General features: G+C 39.1%; 1 protein-coding gene across 1 annotated transcript in view; it reads left to right on the top strand.

Moving 5' to 3' along the window:
• Positions 1–17,122, top strand: part of brinp1 (bone morphogenetic protein/retinoic acid inducible neural-specific 1) — a 184,775-nt gene that overhangs the window by 55,549 nt on the left and 112,104 nt on the right. Inside the window, exon 3 of the mRNA XM_034709655.1 lies at positions 5,631–5,898. Coding sequence (XP_034565546.1) covers positions 5,681–5,898 — 218 coding nt within the window. The 5' untranslated portion in view covers positions 5,631–5,680. The remainder of the gene's footprint in view (positions 1–5,630; positions 5,899–17,122) is intronic.

Here is a 17,122-nt window from a genome sequence, read left to right as displayed (position 1 = left end):
GAACCAGAACCAAACTCAAGCAAACAGAACTCGAACCAAATTCAAGCAAACAGAACCAGAACTAAACTCGAGCAAACAGAACCAGAACCAAATTCAAACTGGAGCAAACATTTTTAATGTTCTCAGGTTGTCATTGAGAAAAATCAGATGCCTCAGCTTGGATGGGCTGATCCGATTTCTCCTCTCAGTGAGTATTTGCCCTGTCTTTGAGAAGAACCCTAACCCTCTCAGAAGGAACAGATGAAGCCACAATACACAGCCTCCCCTCCATCACCTATATCCTATGTTCTCACAGGTGATTGGCCGCATGGCCGCCATGCTGACCAATCAAAACAATGTTCTGCTGTGAGCAGAGCTGGGGCTGAGCACTGTGAGAGCTAAGCAGCCAAAGGAAAAAACTGGAAGCCGACTCTCTCTCGATGCGAGCCGGCTCTTCTGATTCACTATAAAGCATCGACTCTCAGAGCCGCAGCTTTTGATCATGACACATCACTAATTATGAGGGGGTCCTTGGACAATTTTCTCACCTGTAAGGGGTCCCTGGCTCCAAAAAGTTTGAGAACCCCTGTTTTAAGTCACCTGAAAAGTTGGCATCACAACAAAGATGTATTGATGAAATATGAAGCAGCAGTCTCAGCTACAATAGCAGCAGTAAAACAGTGAGTGTAGTGGTGCCGATTCAGAAGGCATGAATTAACAGCAGTTTAGACCCACCTTATTCGGAGGTAGAAGAGTGAGGATGTTGCCAGCTATTGCCGCATTTGGAACAGTATGTCAAGTCACAGGTATACTGGATGTTTCCTAATGTGCCCTTATGATGTGAACTCTACAACCATTCACTGATTGAGAGCAGCATCAGTGATATATTCTGATGTTAGTCCAGTGAGTATGCTTAGTTTGATGGCCTAGTGGCTGGATGAATACTTCAACAGGAAAAAGGCATTATTGCCAACCGGTTGAGGCCCCCCTGTAGTGTTAAGGCCCTCCACTTACGTAAGTAGAGGGCCACATTCACTCCTCTGTCTTTGATTTGTCTAAAGAGGACAGATTTTCAAACCAACAGAAACATTTCATGGTAATATTTTCTCCTTTGCTGAGCTCCATTCTAATCAATGCACCTGTTTTCATTAGCACAAAAACAAGACCTTTGATTATTTAGAAAAAAAAATGACATAATGAAAAGATGACAAGATTCATGCCATCATAAGAGCTTCGTGGCCTTGATGACTCATACCTCTCCTCTCTATCACCAGGTGCTGCTTGTTGACTCAGAGCCCCTTTTATCCAGCGATAGTTTTTGTTAAGGCGTGATAATGTTCAGTTGCCAAACTCACAAAGCAAACAAGCAGAAAATCCACCATGAGATGAGGACCATTTCACGGCGGCACAAGATAGACACATTTTAATATGGGAATAGAAAGTTGGCTTATAGAGGGATGCGCTGAGAATTGGCTCTCATCATGTGGCCGTATGAATGTAAATGTCCTCACTGCAGGGAGTGTCCGGGAATCAGAGAGGAAGGACTCCCTAGGTTGTAGAAATGAGTCAGTCTTTGGGTCAGCTGCAAAACTGGGTTTCATGAGGAGCAGACAGGAACTAACTTTTAGGTTAAGGTTCATTTTGTAATTGTAAAAGTGAAGATCAGACTCTGGTTCAGTAATGAGTTTAATAAATGGGACATTTTCAAGGGCATGTAAAGGTACAATGTGTGCCTGAGATACTTTTAATTTTATATGATGATATTAAGGAACAAATCCAGCTGGCTAGTGGACTGTGGAGCCTTACACAATGCCCAGACTGCACATGTAGGGATTTAGTCCTCCAGTTTATCTGTTTGCCTTGCCAATTTGTTTAGCAACGGTCTTTTATCACAGAATTTTATAATCAAGCCACTCTTCAAACACCAGACAGAGTTTTCTTCTTTGAAGTCTGTCTGATAATGTCGAGGACGCCAAATGAAAGAGACCAAAGCTTAATCCAAAGAGCAACTGAGCTTTGTTTAAATTCTTGAAGACATGTCACAGACTGGTGGACAGAGCTAGAAATATAAGCCTCTCTGGGTCATTAGCTTGATAACAGTTGTTGTACTGAAATGGGAATGAATATAATTTTGTTTTTGCATTTAGAAATCTGTCCAAAACTGTGTAATGACAAAATGTTTTTGTATGATTAAAACCCCCCACTAAGGCTTGAGCTAATTTTAATTATCCATTTGTTTTTGTCAATATCAAATCCCTTTTAAAAAAATATGCAGCTAAACTGACATCTGCATGGTCTACAAACAAGAAGAATTAATCTGCATCTACCACTCTTACTTTTGACACCTTTCAAAGTTGGGGTAGTCAAAGCCTTATGACCACCTAAGTGCTTAAGGGTAATATAAAGGCATGCAGGATATGGAATCACTGCTGTTGTTGTCAATTAGAGTGCGAATGTATGGAGCGATTGCATCATACCACGCAGGTAGGAAGACGTTTGCATGTTGGAAGACGTTTGTAAAGTTGCGTTGACTTTGGTTATTAGTCTACATACACCATTAACTGGCGAGCTCATTGATCATCTACCAATCAATAAGCCTACACCTTCCTACAATGCCAGAATGTGTAGGCTTATTAATAAGTCAATCAAAGCAACTTTTATTAGTTGGTTTTATCATTTAAAATGTGTTATAGAAGGAGTAAAACATTTACATTTTCAGCCAATAACGTCGAACCAATCCCTAATAATATTTAGTCATTTACATTACAAAAATGGACATTATAATGAAAATAGAATTAAAGTCTGCATTGTATAAACTTTTCTCTCATACTTTCGTTTTGTTTTCATAATTCTTTGAGCTCCTGTGAGGAATTTGTAACTGTTCCATACTTTTGATTTCATAAGCTGCAAAAGCAAACAAGAGCATCAGAAAAAAGAACACATTTCAATTTTTAATGCATAACCACTGCCATAGAGTAGCTACAAATTAGGGGATTAACAGCACTCTGCAGAAACTGCCCGTTGTAACATTTTCTTTATTTTTTTATTTTCATTTTTTATTTAATTTTTTAACTTTTAATTTCATATGCAACAGTGCAAATATATAAACGTGCTTGACATTGAACAGAACATAAAAGAAAAACAAACAGTAGATCTCGAGAGCAATAACCAAATAAAGTTATCAAGTATAGACTACAGTACACAAAAACAAAACAAACAAAAAAAAAGGTTAGAAAAAAAGTGTTGGACTATAAATGACGATCACAAAACAAAAAAAACAAAAAAAAAAAAACAAAACAAGAGAATAGACTGTTATGGTAGGGATTGTCAAGAATGAGAAAAGAGAAAAACACAATAGAAAGAGAAGATAAAGACCAGAAGAGAAAAAATACTTGCTTTTGAGAGGGGGAAGAGTGGTTTGTGCAGGGGGATTATGAATGTGTGTGTGCAGTTATACAAGTGTTGATGTTTATGTGCATGTTGTAGTTTGATAGGTATTACAAGGTATTTATATGTGGACTCTAGAAACATTTTCGTTAGCAAACATTCTGCTCAATGAGTTTACGTGTTGAGGATCAGCAAAGTGATAAGACGTACAGCTTTGTCCACAGGGGGCGCCAAAATTGCCACATGATTTCTTGCAGAAGCTTTATGCAAGAGCAAGAAAACCCCATCCAACCTCCAATATGGAAACAATGACGAATTTAACACTCACGTTAGTAAGTAATAGTAAGAAAAGTTCTCTAAAAGTTTTCCTCCCATAAGTATCTTCACTAATCATCAGCATATTGCCAAACCCCTCTAAATGCTAATTCTTGTATTTTAATGATTTTCTTTTCTTGGGAAAATTTGACTTCACTATAAACAATTTGCAAATGAAAACAATCGTTATCATGTTTAGATGAATTTATTCACTGTCATTGCAACATTTTCTCAATTTTCATATTGTCATCGGCTAGTTCGCAAGTGCTCACACCCTCTTTGCCAAATGGCATGTTATCATCCATCCACTGCCGTGGATCTCCCTCACTCCATCAGATAATGTGTTTCTTCACTCTGACTGCCAATCTCAAATTACTTTTACATAATTAGCTTGGAAAAATACATTGTCATATTTCGACTTTCAAACTGACTTCTTTCAGTCACATATACAGGAGCTGAAACGCAGTGTTCACAGATGAGGTTTTTTGCAGTGAGTTTTTAAGGGATTAATTTTGCTTCAGACACTGCAGTATGATTATAACAAACTGCTCAAGGAAATACATTTAGAAGATCAGAGAATTTGCTTAGTCCTGTGCAAGTAGGTGAAGCAATGTTTGAGTAATAAAATGCAAATGTAATTTAAAATATCGTAAGAAACTGCCACTAATTTTAACAGTGATGTGACAAAAAATCCTTTAACTATCCCACTGTGATATCTTTAACTTCTGCAATCAAGCAGTTCATCATCTATTTAACATGAGGAGATTAAAGCCATTAAATTTTCCCTGCTCTTTATGATGTTTTATTGTCTAATAAAGCATGAAGGGGGGGGAGAATTTTTGCATACAGTAGCAGTTGATAGCACACTGCTTGGTGCTCCACGGCCAGGGGGCCAAAGTTCTTTAATGCAATTACTGATGGAAATCGTTTCCTTATCAGTGACTAGGAGACATAATTCCTCTGCCAAGTGGATAATAATGTTCACAGTTAATGCACAATGAGGATATGTGTCATATTAATGTTCGTCAGGGATGGTTTAACATTTTCAATGTTATTTCCTCTTTAGATTTTGTCTATAGGGCTGGATGTGAAGATGTCAAAATGTGGTTTACTTCATTCTAAGGGAGCTTTTACATTAACATTGTTGCAAGTGAAAATAAATTGGATTAGGCTGCACATATCAGACCCCGAGTCATACAGTCTTAGCATAAGTAATATGTACATAAGCGGCTATAGCTTCTTGATTTGTGAGCTGTGCTTCAAATGTATTGTCTCCAAAGTATTTACCGTAAAGTGGGTCAAGTTTAGAACTCGTAGGTCAAGAATTGAAATTGTATTAACCGCCCTCAGTAGCTTTAATGGAACCAAATTAAGTCCCCATTCTGTATTTGATGAAAGAGCTAACATTTTGTACCACATTATTTTTAACAATTCATGAAGTCGCAAGTCAATAGTTGAAAGTTTCTTCCAGCGGTAATTGACACCACTGTGTAAAGGGAGATGGTGTTCCTCTACATTAGCGGCTGGGTGTCATAACATCATAAAACCAGTCCCCTAACCTTGTCAGCATTTATCATGACACCAATTAGCTAAAAAAAAAAAAGAGACAGCCACGCTGTTGAGGATGTTCTTCATGCTCATGTTCAAAAGGGTAACAGCCCTTGCGCCCAATCTGCGTGGGTTTCTAAAAAAAAACTCCAGGCAGGCATGAAGGGTGAGCAATCTGAGCAGGGGCAGGGAATAAATACACATCATGTCACAGTAAAACGACGATGACAAGGGCACTATCTTATTTGTATGGTACAACACAATTAACCCAGCTCTGTGACATCTTCTTGTGCTGCTAAAATGGACTCTGTCATGTAACGGCTCTCTTCTTCTTCTCTGTCTTCCTCCCTCCCCTCCATCCCCTCCTCCCCTCCTCCTCCTCATCTTCTCTCTCCTTTTAGGTCTCCACATAATGGAGCGAGAATGAACAGAGAGCGGCTTAAAAAAAAGCATGAACTGGAGGTTTATTGAGGTCATCTGCTTCCTGTTTATATGGGACCATATAACAGTTCAGTCTTCCCGCCAGGACCCGTTGGCCACTGAGCAACATGTCACCAAGCAATATGACTGGCTCATCTCTGACCGAGGACCGTTCCACCACTCTCGGAGTTATCTGTCCTTTGTGGAAAGATTCCGCCAAGGATTTACGACCAGATATAAAATTTATAGGTGAGTTCACTTTCCGCCTGTGTACTGATGCCACGCAGGCTTTTTAAGAGTCCTGTCTGTTTTAATGGTTTTTCTATTTTGAGGTTTTTTGCTTGCAAAAAGCTTCACTCTGAACATTTTTAACCTATTAAATGTGTATTTCTTATATCTACTCGGAGCCACTCTCTGCACTATGAACTTCTGTTTCTTTTATAATTGAAGTACTTTGCAAGCACTTTTTCTGTTCTATGCTGTTACCTAAGTTTCAAGAATTTTCATGAGCAATTGAATTCTCCCAAACTTGAAAACATGCCATAGAAATGCAATAAAGAGGCCTTACTTTTCCACACAAAACAACAGCAAATTAGTGAATGTCATATGATCTTATTACAGAATAAAAGCCTCACTATGAGCGAACTAGTGTGAGTTAATTTGTTTGAAGTTGCGTTAAGTAAGTTACATTTTAACACTCACCATTTAAAATCTACCATTTGCTTTAGAGAGTTACTGGACATAGTTTTCAAAAAGATTTATCAAAACAGAAGCAGCATAAACAGATTGAGTCATGGATAATAAGGCAAGAATACTTAATGTTATACTTCCCACAATGCAATGCAAGCATGGTACAGTCTGGAACTTGCATGTACAAACAGAGCACCCCAGTTTGTATTAAAAGCTGTCTATTCGTATCAATCACAGGACCTAGCCTAGAAATTGCCAGCCTTCATAGTCCATTTGGGGCCCCTCAGGCTGAACTAAAATACTCAGATTTGTGGTCACTAATATTTTGTACTTCCTGCAGACTGGAGTGTCCACAATCAACCTGTTTTTCTTTTTTTAAGGGAATCCAAAAAAACTCCCAAATTAACAAGGAAACTTTTTTGAGTGTAGATAAATACCATGCCTTGGTGTATAGCAACACACTGTGGTAAAGGCGGGCTAGCTAGCTGGTTACTGAGTCTTCTTCTGCTGCTGCATCTTCTCGGTCTTCCCTCAGTTTTGGCAGGTGGCAACAGCAAGAAGCACTACTGCCCCCTTTTTTGAGATTTTAAGACGCATAAAACTTGGCATTCATAATTCACTCAATAGTTTTCTTTTTGCCAAGCTGGAAACCCTTGATGTTTACTGAATGCCCGAATATTGTGCATTGTTAGCATCAAAGAATGTGAATACCATTCGTTACTAGAATAATAATAAAAGGACTCAGGGCTCATATAGTGTTTCACCACTTTTCAGTAAGGGGGATTTGTTCAATCTATTTCCCTACTTTTCAATTTTAAACAGATAGAAAGACCAAAAAAACAACATTGACATTCATAGCCTTTAACTATAAATACCTCTTTTGAGACCTCTTGTTATAGATTTCTCTGAATTCTCCACTTTTCTTCAGTACTTGTGTGCAAATGCTGAAGTATGTGTGGAGTAACTTCATGGTTTGTATTCCCCATTTTATATTTTGCTTTGCAGCTTTGCACATTTCCTTACATGTCACACAGGAACATAGAAGTAAAGAAATTAGATGGCTAGAAATCCTTGTGCTCACAATGAAGCGCTTTGATTTCTTCACATCCCTTAGAAACTCAGAGACACTAAGATGGAGTTAGAGTCATTTGCCACGTTCCTTTGGCAGTTATTTCAGAGAGTTTGTTCTTTCTCCCACTTCCCCATCTCTCTTGGTACCTTGCCACAGCCCCCCCAACTCCCCATTGGCTTTTCCTGCCTTGATATAGTCACATGAACAGTAAACAATGTATTTGCATAATGTGTAACTTGACAGAGTGGGATGTTGCACAGAGCCACGATTCTCAGAGGCAGAACTTCTGAAGCTGCTTTTCCATAGACTCAGTGCAGCCGTCGAGCGCTGTCTGTGATGCCGCAGTGATTTATTAAAACAGAGTGTGTGTGTTTGCATGTAGGGGGGCTGCTGGGAACGTTGCTGGGCCCAGGTGGCTTTTGTTGTTTCTCCCTCTTAACAGACCATTAGTGGCATCACATTCTGCCAACATTGCTAGACAGGGGACAGGGAAATGAAGTCTTGTATTGAGAGTTAAACAACATTTGCTCTAAACAAGTAGCATCTTAATTCATATCGTTTACAAATCTACAGATTCTATTCACTTCTCTACCTATGTTTTGTCAGCAAAGTTTTGGCATGGCAGATAAAGCCATTGGCCACCATTCGAAAATATGATTCAATGCTTAGCACAAATTACACTTTAATGAAAAAAATACTTAGTATAAATCCAAACTTTCATTTAGGTTGCAAGATCAATACATACATTAGATTTGTACAATGTAAATGTGTGCATCATTTACATTTTTAAACCCATTTCCTATCATTTGAGCAGGGATCAGCCTCTGTGCCTCAATTTTAAATTTTTAGGTTTTCCAGTGAAGCCAGTTATTAAATGGCTAAGTGGTAGGGATTTTCTTTCTAAATCTTCCTTTTCAGTTCAAAGTTATTGTTTATACTCTGGCTTGCAACCTTAGATGTAACAACAGTGTGGTAATGGCGAAAGGGAATCCGTGACTATAGTTTTGTCTACACTAAAAAGAAGATGTAAGTTTATTAAGTTTATTTAAATACTAAATCTGATACCAGTCAAAGCATATCTCCATGCTAACCATTTTGCTGCATACAACCAAAGCCTGCTAAAATGGGGTTGTCAATACTTGTTGGACGGCAAATGGAAACCCTAGTTCTACCAAGCCTGAAATCTTGTCCCTTGTCCTCTGATTCTACATATGTAAGTAGAAAACTGTTCAAAGTGATTGTCATCAAGGTAACCAAGTAGTTTTGTCAGACTACAAAATTGAAAATGCTTACATATGAATAAATAAATCCTGTATCACACCAAAATGTGCACGGCCATTTCAAATTGCGAATAGACACCAAGAAAACTTCCAATTGAGAAACTTTTACATTTTGTGTTCATATATCCGTTTGTAACAACTTTTTAGTTTTGTTGTATGCCTAAAACTCCTTAAAAGTGAAATATGGCTGAGTAAGCATTAAATTGAAAGACCCACCCGATCTTACATATTTGTTACGCATACTTAATTACATTGCCCTGCAGATGTAAACTTACACTGGAGAATATTTTATATATTAATACACAGCTTTCTTACATATGGCCAGGCTGTATAAGATACTTGTTTCTAATTGGTCAAACGCCCATACCAAGGGTAATTATTTCTCAACAACAAAAGTGGACATCAGGGTCATCCTGGACTCACATGTCATATCAATCAATCTAAAGGAGGTCTTGAAAATGGCATCTCTGCCTGTTGACACTGTGGCAAAAATGGTAGTTTGTGTTAGCTTTCTAAATTGGTAAACATTGTGGTAAAATTTTAGTTTCTGTCTCAGGAAAGCAAGTGGAGCAAGATTCTATTCGGTAATCCAGTTAACAGCCTGCTTACCCTGTCTGGATTCTAATTTGAATAACCACATACTCACTATACATGATCCCTTACTTGTAGGGCCACTAGCCAGGCTGGGAGTAAGAACCTGCAGTGCACTATATAACTGTATTACCAGGCTTAATTAAATATCCTTTGAGCATGCATTACATGTCTGATAAATAATCATATACATTAGAGGCAAGGCCGTGAAATTTGCCCCTGGAGGTCCAAGTGTTTTCCAAGAATCCATCCCATCATGGACCACCAGTTAATTCCAGTGATTAGCACATCCTCCAGCAGTGAAGGAGAGGAAATCAGTGACATCAGCTGGTGTAGTGTTAGCTTGGAATGAAATCATACATACCCTCGGTCTTCTTCGGCACATGATTGCACGGCCATGCTCTGCTCTAACCAGCAATGAGAACTGAATCGCTTTGTAAATTTCCCTGGGGACTTTCTCTGCCTCTGCGATTTAGTGGTGGAAAGTGTTTGAATCAGATTTGCAGAGAGACAAAGCATCCATTCCTTTCCGGGGTTTCTCTTATCAAGAGAGATTAGGCTGCGCGGACAATGCCAACCTGATCAGCAACAAACAAATCTGCCCCATCTTTAATAACATGGGCACTGCGCCTAATTTGAAGGATAAACACAGATTTTAGGGAGTGCCAGCCTCTTGTCTAGCTCTCTGAGCAGGTCACAGTCGCTTGAAGGGGAAAGCTACATCAGAAGGAGGCAGTTATCCTCTTTCTCTAGATGTATGTCTCTTAAGTAAATGATTGGAGTATGTTTTGTGAAAGCACTCCTCTCTACTGTGCCGCCTCCGATTGTAATCTTAGAACTGGAATCTCTATTTTCCCTCTGTAATTGTATGTGCAGGTCTACATTTCCTATAAGGTGTTCATCACTCACAAGAAAGCCTCTTTCACCGCACTTGTGTCCAACCTGCAGCTGAATAATGCCTATCAATGTGTGCTTCAGTCAGTGCTGAAACTCGATGGCCTGTTTTGCTCACACTAGCATCTCTGGTTCTGTTGCTTGTACTCTATTATGGGGTCGAATGTGTCTCAGATGATGCGTGTTCTCTCTCTTTGGTCTTTTTTTGTCGCAGAGCTCCATCTCAGGTTCTCCTGTGCCTGAGTGAAAAACCAATATAAATGCAAATCTGGTAGCCATTAATGCATTTTAAAGGCCTCAAATCAGCATTGCACTGTAATCAAAGCAGCGAGATGAGGGTTGTTATTTAGAATAAAAATATTTATGAAAATGAATAGCTCTGATTGATCACTCTTTGAAAAGCCATGCTCAAGCGAATGAATAGAGAAGCCTGATAGAGCCGCTCTTGTCATCCAACCAGGGCTCATCAAGACCTCAGAATGTATCCCATGTTTGGAACAAAACCCTGAAATGGCTTTTGGAAAAGTAAGACTTGGAAATGAAGTTTAGGCGAACATGCTGTCAAAGGCGACAACAAAACGGGACCATTGTTGGACTTCAATTATAAAGACAAATAAAATGCTCTCGTGGGAAATTACATAATCACTTCAGACATGCTCTGTAAGTCTGATTTGTAAAATTTTAGTAGTCGTCATAGACTCCAATCAAAGAGGACATTAAGCCATCATATACACTGTTACAGATGTAGAATGTGTAGGATAATTGCAAGTCAGAGTTATATCCATATGTTGAATTATAAACTCATAAAAGCTGAGTTGATTGTTCCCAGATGTACTGTTTTACATGATATTCAATATAGTTTTCCCTTAAGATGAGAAAAATGTCAATATAATGATTTTCATTTTGATATTTCTATTCTAAAGCCTGCTGCTCACCTCTTTTTTCTCTCTGATAGCGTGTAATTCTGTCTCAACTAGGGATAATAAAACGTTTTTTATAAGTAACATTCTATCAACTGATGTTGCAGATAGTCAATATACTCCAGAGCAGCTGTTTACCTTAGGCTCAATATTTCAGCTGGGTATTGCATGTATTGACATCCGCTCTGGTGCGGTTTTTTTTGCGGTGTTGTGAAGAAAGCTGCCCTGTTGTGGACATCCATGACGGGCACGGCTGTGTGTTGTGACACGTAAGCAGAGCGTTACTTTTCCATGGGAGTTTCTCTTGCGCGCTGTGTGGCTCTGTGGTACAGTCGATTAGTTTAATCCCAGGTCCCACTGTCCACATGCTGAATTGTCCTCGGGCAAGGCTCTGAACCCCAAACTGCCCGGTGAATGGCATTAGTTAATACTGATGGGCGCTTCACATAGCGGACATTGGCTGTTTCCTAAATCGCCTACTATACTAGCAGTACGTACTGATATGTCCAAAATTCAGTATGTAGTAAGTAGTATATGAACAAGAGCAAAATCTGCAGTATGCCAAAACTCCCCGGATGTCTACTGATTCGGGAAAATATCTCAGTATGCATCGGACCAGTCTTCCTCGCGTACTGTTTCCCACAATGCACAGCGCTCGTTCTGCTTTTTCTTTTTCCTCATTTTTTGACGGGAGGAAATCCGTTTTTGGGTGCTGTGAAAGTTATCAAATTACATATAAACCACTTCCTAACTTTTTAAATCATAAATGGATGCTAAATAAGCATTTTATTTATCGGCTTCGCCGTTGTTTACTTCCGCTTTCCGAAACCGGAAATCCAGCGACGTCTGGCTCAGCATGCTGCATGACAGATCGGACAGAACAGTCATACTACATACTAAATTCAAACGCAGTATGTAGTAGGCAATACCTACTGCCTACTACATTAGTAAGTAGTATGGAGCAGGCCATTTCGGAAACAGCCTCAGTGTCAGTGAATGAATGCCAAGTGAAGCCAAAACTTTCAGTGCTGACCATGGTGACTGGCTGCATTTTAGACCTTAAAGCCCTCCTTCTCCATTCTAACAGATGGGACATGGGTCCAACTGGAAACTTATAATACATTTTCCCCATCAAACTAGTTTCTCTCATTATAGTTAATTATTATCATGCTCATTTATGTGCAGGTGTTCATCTTTTGGAAACGTTTAGTTTTAATCACTCATTTGATGCTTAAAAGGTGATATATGGCCTTGTGATTGACAGCTCTGTTGCAAAATGCAGAATTCTTTACCCGGTCAGCAAAGTAGAGACAGAGCAGCAGAAAATGTATCCAAAACCCAAAATTAACGCTAAAGTCATTTCACTTTCCATAGCCACCAACAGTAGACCTTGTTCTGTTATATACTGGACCTGAGGGATCTTAGACGTTTTATCCATAGGTTAAATGTCTGTTTTTGGTAGCAGAAGTGGTGTGACGCAAGTCTCGCGGCTCCACCAACCTGATGGTTTCTGCTCATGCCTTGGCTCCACCAGTGCAACATATCAATGCTATAGAGACAGTATTATTGCTTCACATCTCCCAATGGGACTGATGGAGGCACGTTATCTATCTAAATACACAGTTAATGGTTCACACACGTCCACAAAGAGTGGAGGAGGCAATATAATTAATAATTTTAACAGTGAAGGCTTTAACCCATTAATGTAGATATGTCTTGGGATTAAAATAAACATCTGTCAACATTTTAAGATATATGTAAAGACGTAATGTATTACTGCTGAATCTTACATCAATGCCCTTATTTGATATACGTTACATGTATAAACAAAATTACCCTGGACCTCCAGCTTAATTCTTTCCTACATCAAACCAGTGTTTATACAGTGTTGTCAGGCTTTGACACGTTTATATATTTAATGCAAGCTCATTATGCATATCTTAAACTGAACATTTCCTTCATGCTCTTAATTATTCCCCAACTATAATCAGTCCACAGGCAACACTTGATCAGCACTAAACCTTGAATGAATAATCTGCAGCTCTAATTTGCATGTGCAAACAACTTCTTTTATTCAGTCTCTAATTTAAAGTGTTCATCAAACAGATAGGCGTGCACCCTGGGACTCATTTCACCTTTTATTTAGCATTTTTATCCTAATTTGTCTTTTAATTTGTTATGAGCACAACAATGTTTGTACCACTGATGTGATTCTCAACGAACAACAAGCAGAGGCATCAATGCACTGAGTCCCCTCATGTGTTCAGAGTGGATGTGTCTGTCAGTGCTGATCAGGCCTCCATTTGTTTTAAACAGAAACAAGGTGTAACATTTGTCCGACTCAGGTCTTGAATTAGTTTGGATGAGCCATCTGTAATTGGATAGAGCGGAGGGAAGGCGGATTTGAAGTAGTCGGCAGATTTGATGCGGGAGGCTGCAGCGATGTTTAATTCAGCAGCTTGTAGCCGAAGGTAGAGGAGGAGGAGGAGGAGGAGAGAGGCGAACAGGAAGTCAGGGGGGGTTGGATAAAACAGAAAGAGGACAGAGACATCCAGGAGTCTAAGATGCCATCAGGCGGTGCCACAGGAAGGTGCTATAAGTGTGTGATGAAGAAAATGCAAGGACATGGAAGTGGGTCTGGTGAGTTTAGCATCAAAATAAGTAAAGAAGGAGCAGACAGGTAAGCTGGCATTGAGGTCAGAGTTGATGTGAGGAAGAGATGCCTCATAGAAGGAGTGGCTCGGATGAATCACGAAAAGCATGTACCCAGGTGCATCTCTCTCTCAAAAACAGAAAAAACACAGCAAAGGCCATCTATTATTAAAGTCTTCTCTGCATCTCATCAAAGAAGTGCTTAGAAATCAGGTGTTTATCATCCATGAAAGTGATCTCTCAAAGAACCGGTGCTGAGAGGAAGCATTCTAGGCACCATAGGAGAAGTATATTTAGCTTATATTATTCCTCCATTCTACCAACATACTGACACAACATCAGTTTATTTATTCATAATATTTTTCAGCTGTATGTTTTAGAGAGACAGTCTTTCAAACTGTTGTGGTGCAACCATGTATGGATGTGATATAAATTAAGTTTGTGGTATAGATTATCATTTTCATATAGTACCAATTAATAACAAAATTGTTCTCATGGCACTTTCCCTTTGAGAGTAGGTTTGGATAATATTCTCTGTAGTATGATTTATAGAGGCCCTGCAAATATCCACCATAAGCAAGCAGTTGGCAACAGTAGCAGGGAACACATTTTTTAGCAGGTAGAAACCCAGAGCAGAACCAGACTCATTTGTTGATGCTCATCTGTAGTAACAGGGTTGGCTCATAAAGTAGGTTAGAGGGAGAGAGAGAAATAGATGGATGGATAGAGACATACATTCAAACAGACACAGTTAAAGAAAGAGAGGAAGAGACAGAAGCTTGTTGTATCAAGTCCCCTGGTTAAGCAGGATAATTACAGGGTGGTCTAAGCCAAGCCTGGCTTAGCTTAGATAAAGTGGCTTTATAAAGTAATATAAGCTTTGTGAAAAAAATACATTTTTAAGCCTGTACTCTCAATAGTAGAGATGTTATCTACCTCCCAGACCCTGACTGATAGATGATTCCAAAGGAGAAGGGTCTGACAGCTTGAAGGTTTTACCTCCCATACTACTCTTGGAGACTTGTGTTTTTCACAAGCAAGCCTATATTCAGGGAGGGCAATGATGTAGAGAGCTCTACTCTTTGAGAGAATAATTTTGAATACAGTTAACATGTGTTCATTTTCTATGAAATCCAACATTTTGAAAGGAATTGCTCAGATTTTGTATTTGTATAACTTGAGTCTTCTGTAAGTAAAAGTTGAAAGTCTTTTAGCCAAAACATGAGTAAGCAATATGTCATGTTAATATCATTTCTAGCCTTCAATTTCAAGACCAGAATCATTTTCCAGTGCTAAACCATTGTCCCTGGGTTTAGAGCCGGCACTTAGTCACAAAACTTGCCTTTTCTACACAACATACATATTTTGAGCATTTTCTAAATGATATTGTCAGGAGGTAATTGTGAACATTTAGATTGAATGACTCATGAGCATTCTGTCACCAAAGAGGATGTTGGCGGTTGTCTTGTGCTCTCTGGCAGCAGACGTGAATTCCCATTTGCTGACTGTAGCAGGAACCACTTCCAACAGTTGGAATTCGAGCGCTCACTTCAGCCAATCAGGCAGGCTGAAATTACAGCACAGCTTGTGTCTGATGTGCACCAATCGGACCATTATTTTCTCTCAGAAACTTTTTTCTCTTTTATCCTTAGGGACTAGAAGTATGAGATATGGGGCAGAAAAATATCACAGAGATGCTGACTTGTACAAAGAAAGAACAAATCTAACTTTGTAGCAGAATCTGTACAAGGCGACAAATTTGTTCAAGCATTGGTTTTGAGTTTTACCTCTGCATATTTGTTTTTTACAAACACGGAAAACACATTGTTATTGTGGCGCTACACTGCAATTACAATCACTGGAGCATTGCTGATACTGGGTGTTGATCTGTGTTCTTCAGCTGTCTAAGTTTGGGAGAATCAACAGGGGCTGATCTTGGGAGGGAGTCCATGCCACTTCCTTTCTCTTCCTGTTGGTAAAAAGCCCCCGCTGTGGGACGACTTAATTACTGGCAAGGAAGGGATGGTAATTAGAGGAGGAACAGGAGGCTAGAAGAAACTGTCAGGGTTAAGTACTGACTAATTCAATGCGTGGGACGGCTGTGCCACTCTCCCTTGAGACTGGAAATACAACACCACCACAAGAACAGTGAGCTCTGAAGAGATGAAAGATGATGGAGCAGCCATCTCTCATATCTTTCAAGCTGCTAAATAATATCTAATTTTCTACCAAAGGGAGTCCTCATTTAGGGAATTTCAAACTTCTAATGCATATCGTCCTAAAAGAATTGTATAATTTTATGCAGCAAACTGTTGGCCATGAAACGGCTAAAGAAATGTGCACTTCGCATTCACTTTACTCCTCCTCTCCTTTTAAATCAATTACATGATTAGACCTCTGTGTTAAGGTGAAGAAGACTTGCTGTTCCCAAACCTCATATATTCTACAGAATCAGAGCTGCTACTTGTGTTTCTCGTAAAAGTACAAAACAACCAACACATGGAGGTCAGGGAGATGTCAGTCAAGCATGAAGTGTGCAAACACTTCGCAGTCAGGGGGAAAGGTCTGATCAAACTGAATACACCTGTGTAGGTGTTCTGAACGGAAGCTTTGAAAGAGAAAAAGGAAGAAATAGCAGTATAATAGTTCCAAAAAACATGGGATTATACACAATCATATGAAAGTGTTGGCTTTTATAAATTCTTTTAAAGACTCTGAGCTTGATATTGAAAAGAAAAACGTTTTTTGCATTCAAATTCAAGCTCCTTTGAGGAGTTTTAAACTGGTTATGAAACAGAATGACATTAGTACTGGTGTCTCTAGATGACCTACAAAAGCAATTCAGGTCATCAGCGTAACGATTGACCTTTTCTATATGGTTATTTTCAATGTATGAAACCACTGCAGGGTTATGTGTCAGTCGATGTGAGTGACAGCATGCTATCAGTTACTGTCAGTTGATATTAACAACAGTGAACAATTTTCAATGAGCCACATATTTGAGTGTTAAAATAAACCAGGAGGATATTTTTTTGTTACAAAACACAACTTGCACCTGTTCAGGACACAATTAGTAAATAAATGAGAGGTCCACCACTTTGTCCACAGGGGGCAACAGGATCAAGACAAACTGAAAAGTTCTCACAGTAGCTTTAATTATGTGATTTTTAAAAAGGTACTTTAACAAACTTGTATCAGGAATGTTCACAGAAGGTTAAAGGACATGTACATTCAACCCAAAATAACATAGTTGGTTTCCTGTGGCTGTAACTGAATCCATTCAGACCCACTTTGGTCAAGGAACTGATAAATGGTCCTGCAGTTGTGTGGCAAAAAACAAAGAGTAACCAATGATTGTGCAAAACACCTTTGCT

Source organism: Notolabrus celidotus, chromosome 19, assembly GCF_009762535.1.
Source record: "Notolabrus celidotus isolate fNotCel1 chromosome 19, fNotCel1.pri, whole genome shotgun sequence".
In the NCBI taxonomy this organism is placed as follows: Eukaryota; Metazoa; Chordata; class Actinopteri; order Labriformes; family Labridae; genus Notolabrus; species Notolabrus celidotus.
Note: the sequence above shows the minus strand (reverse complement) of the source record. Positions and strands in the feature narration are given on the sequence as shown.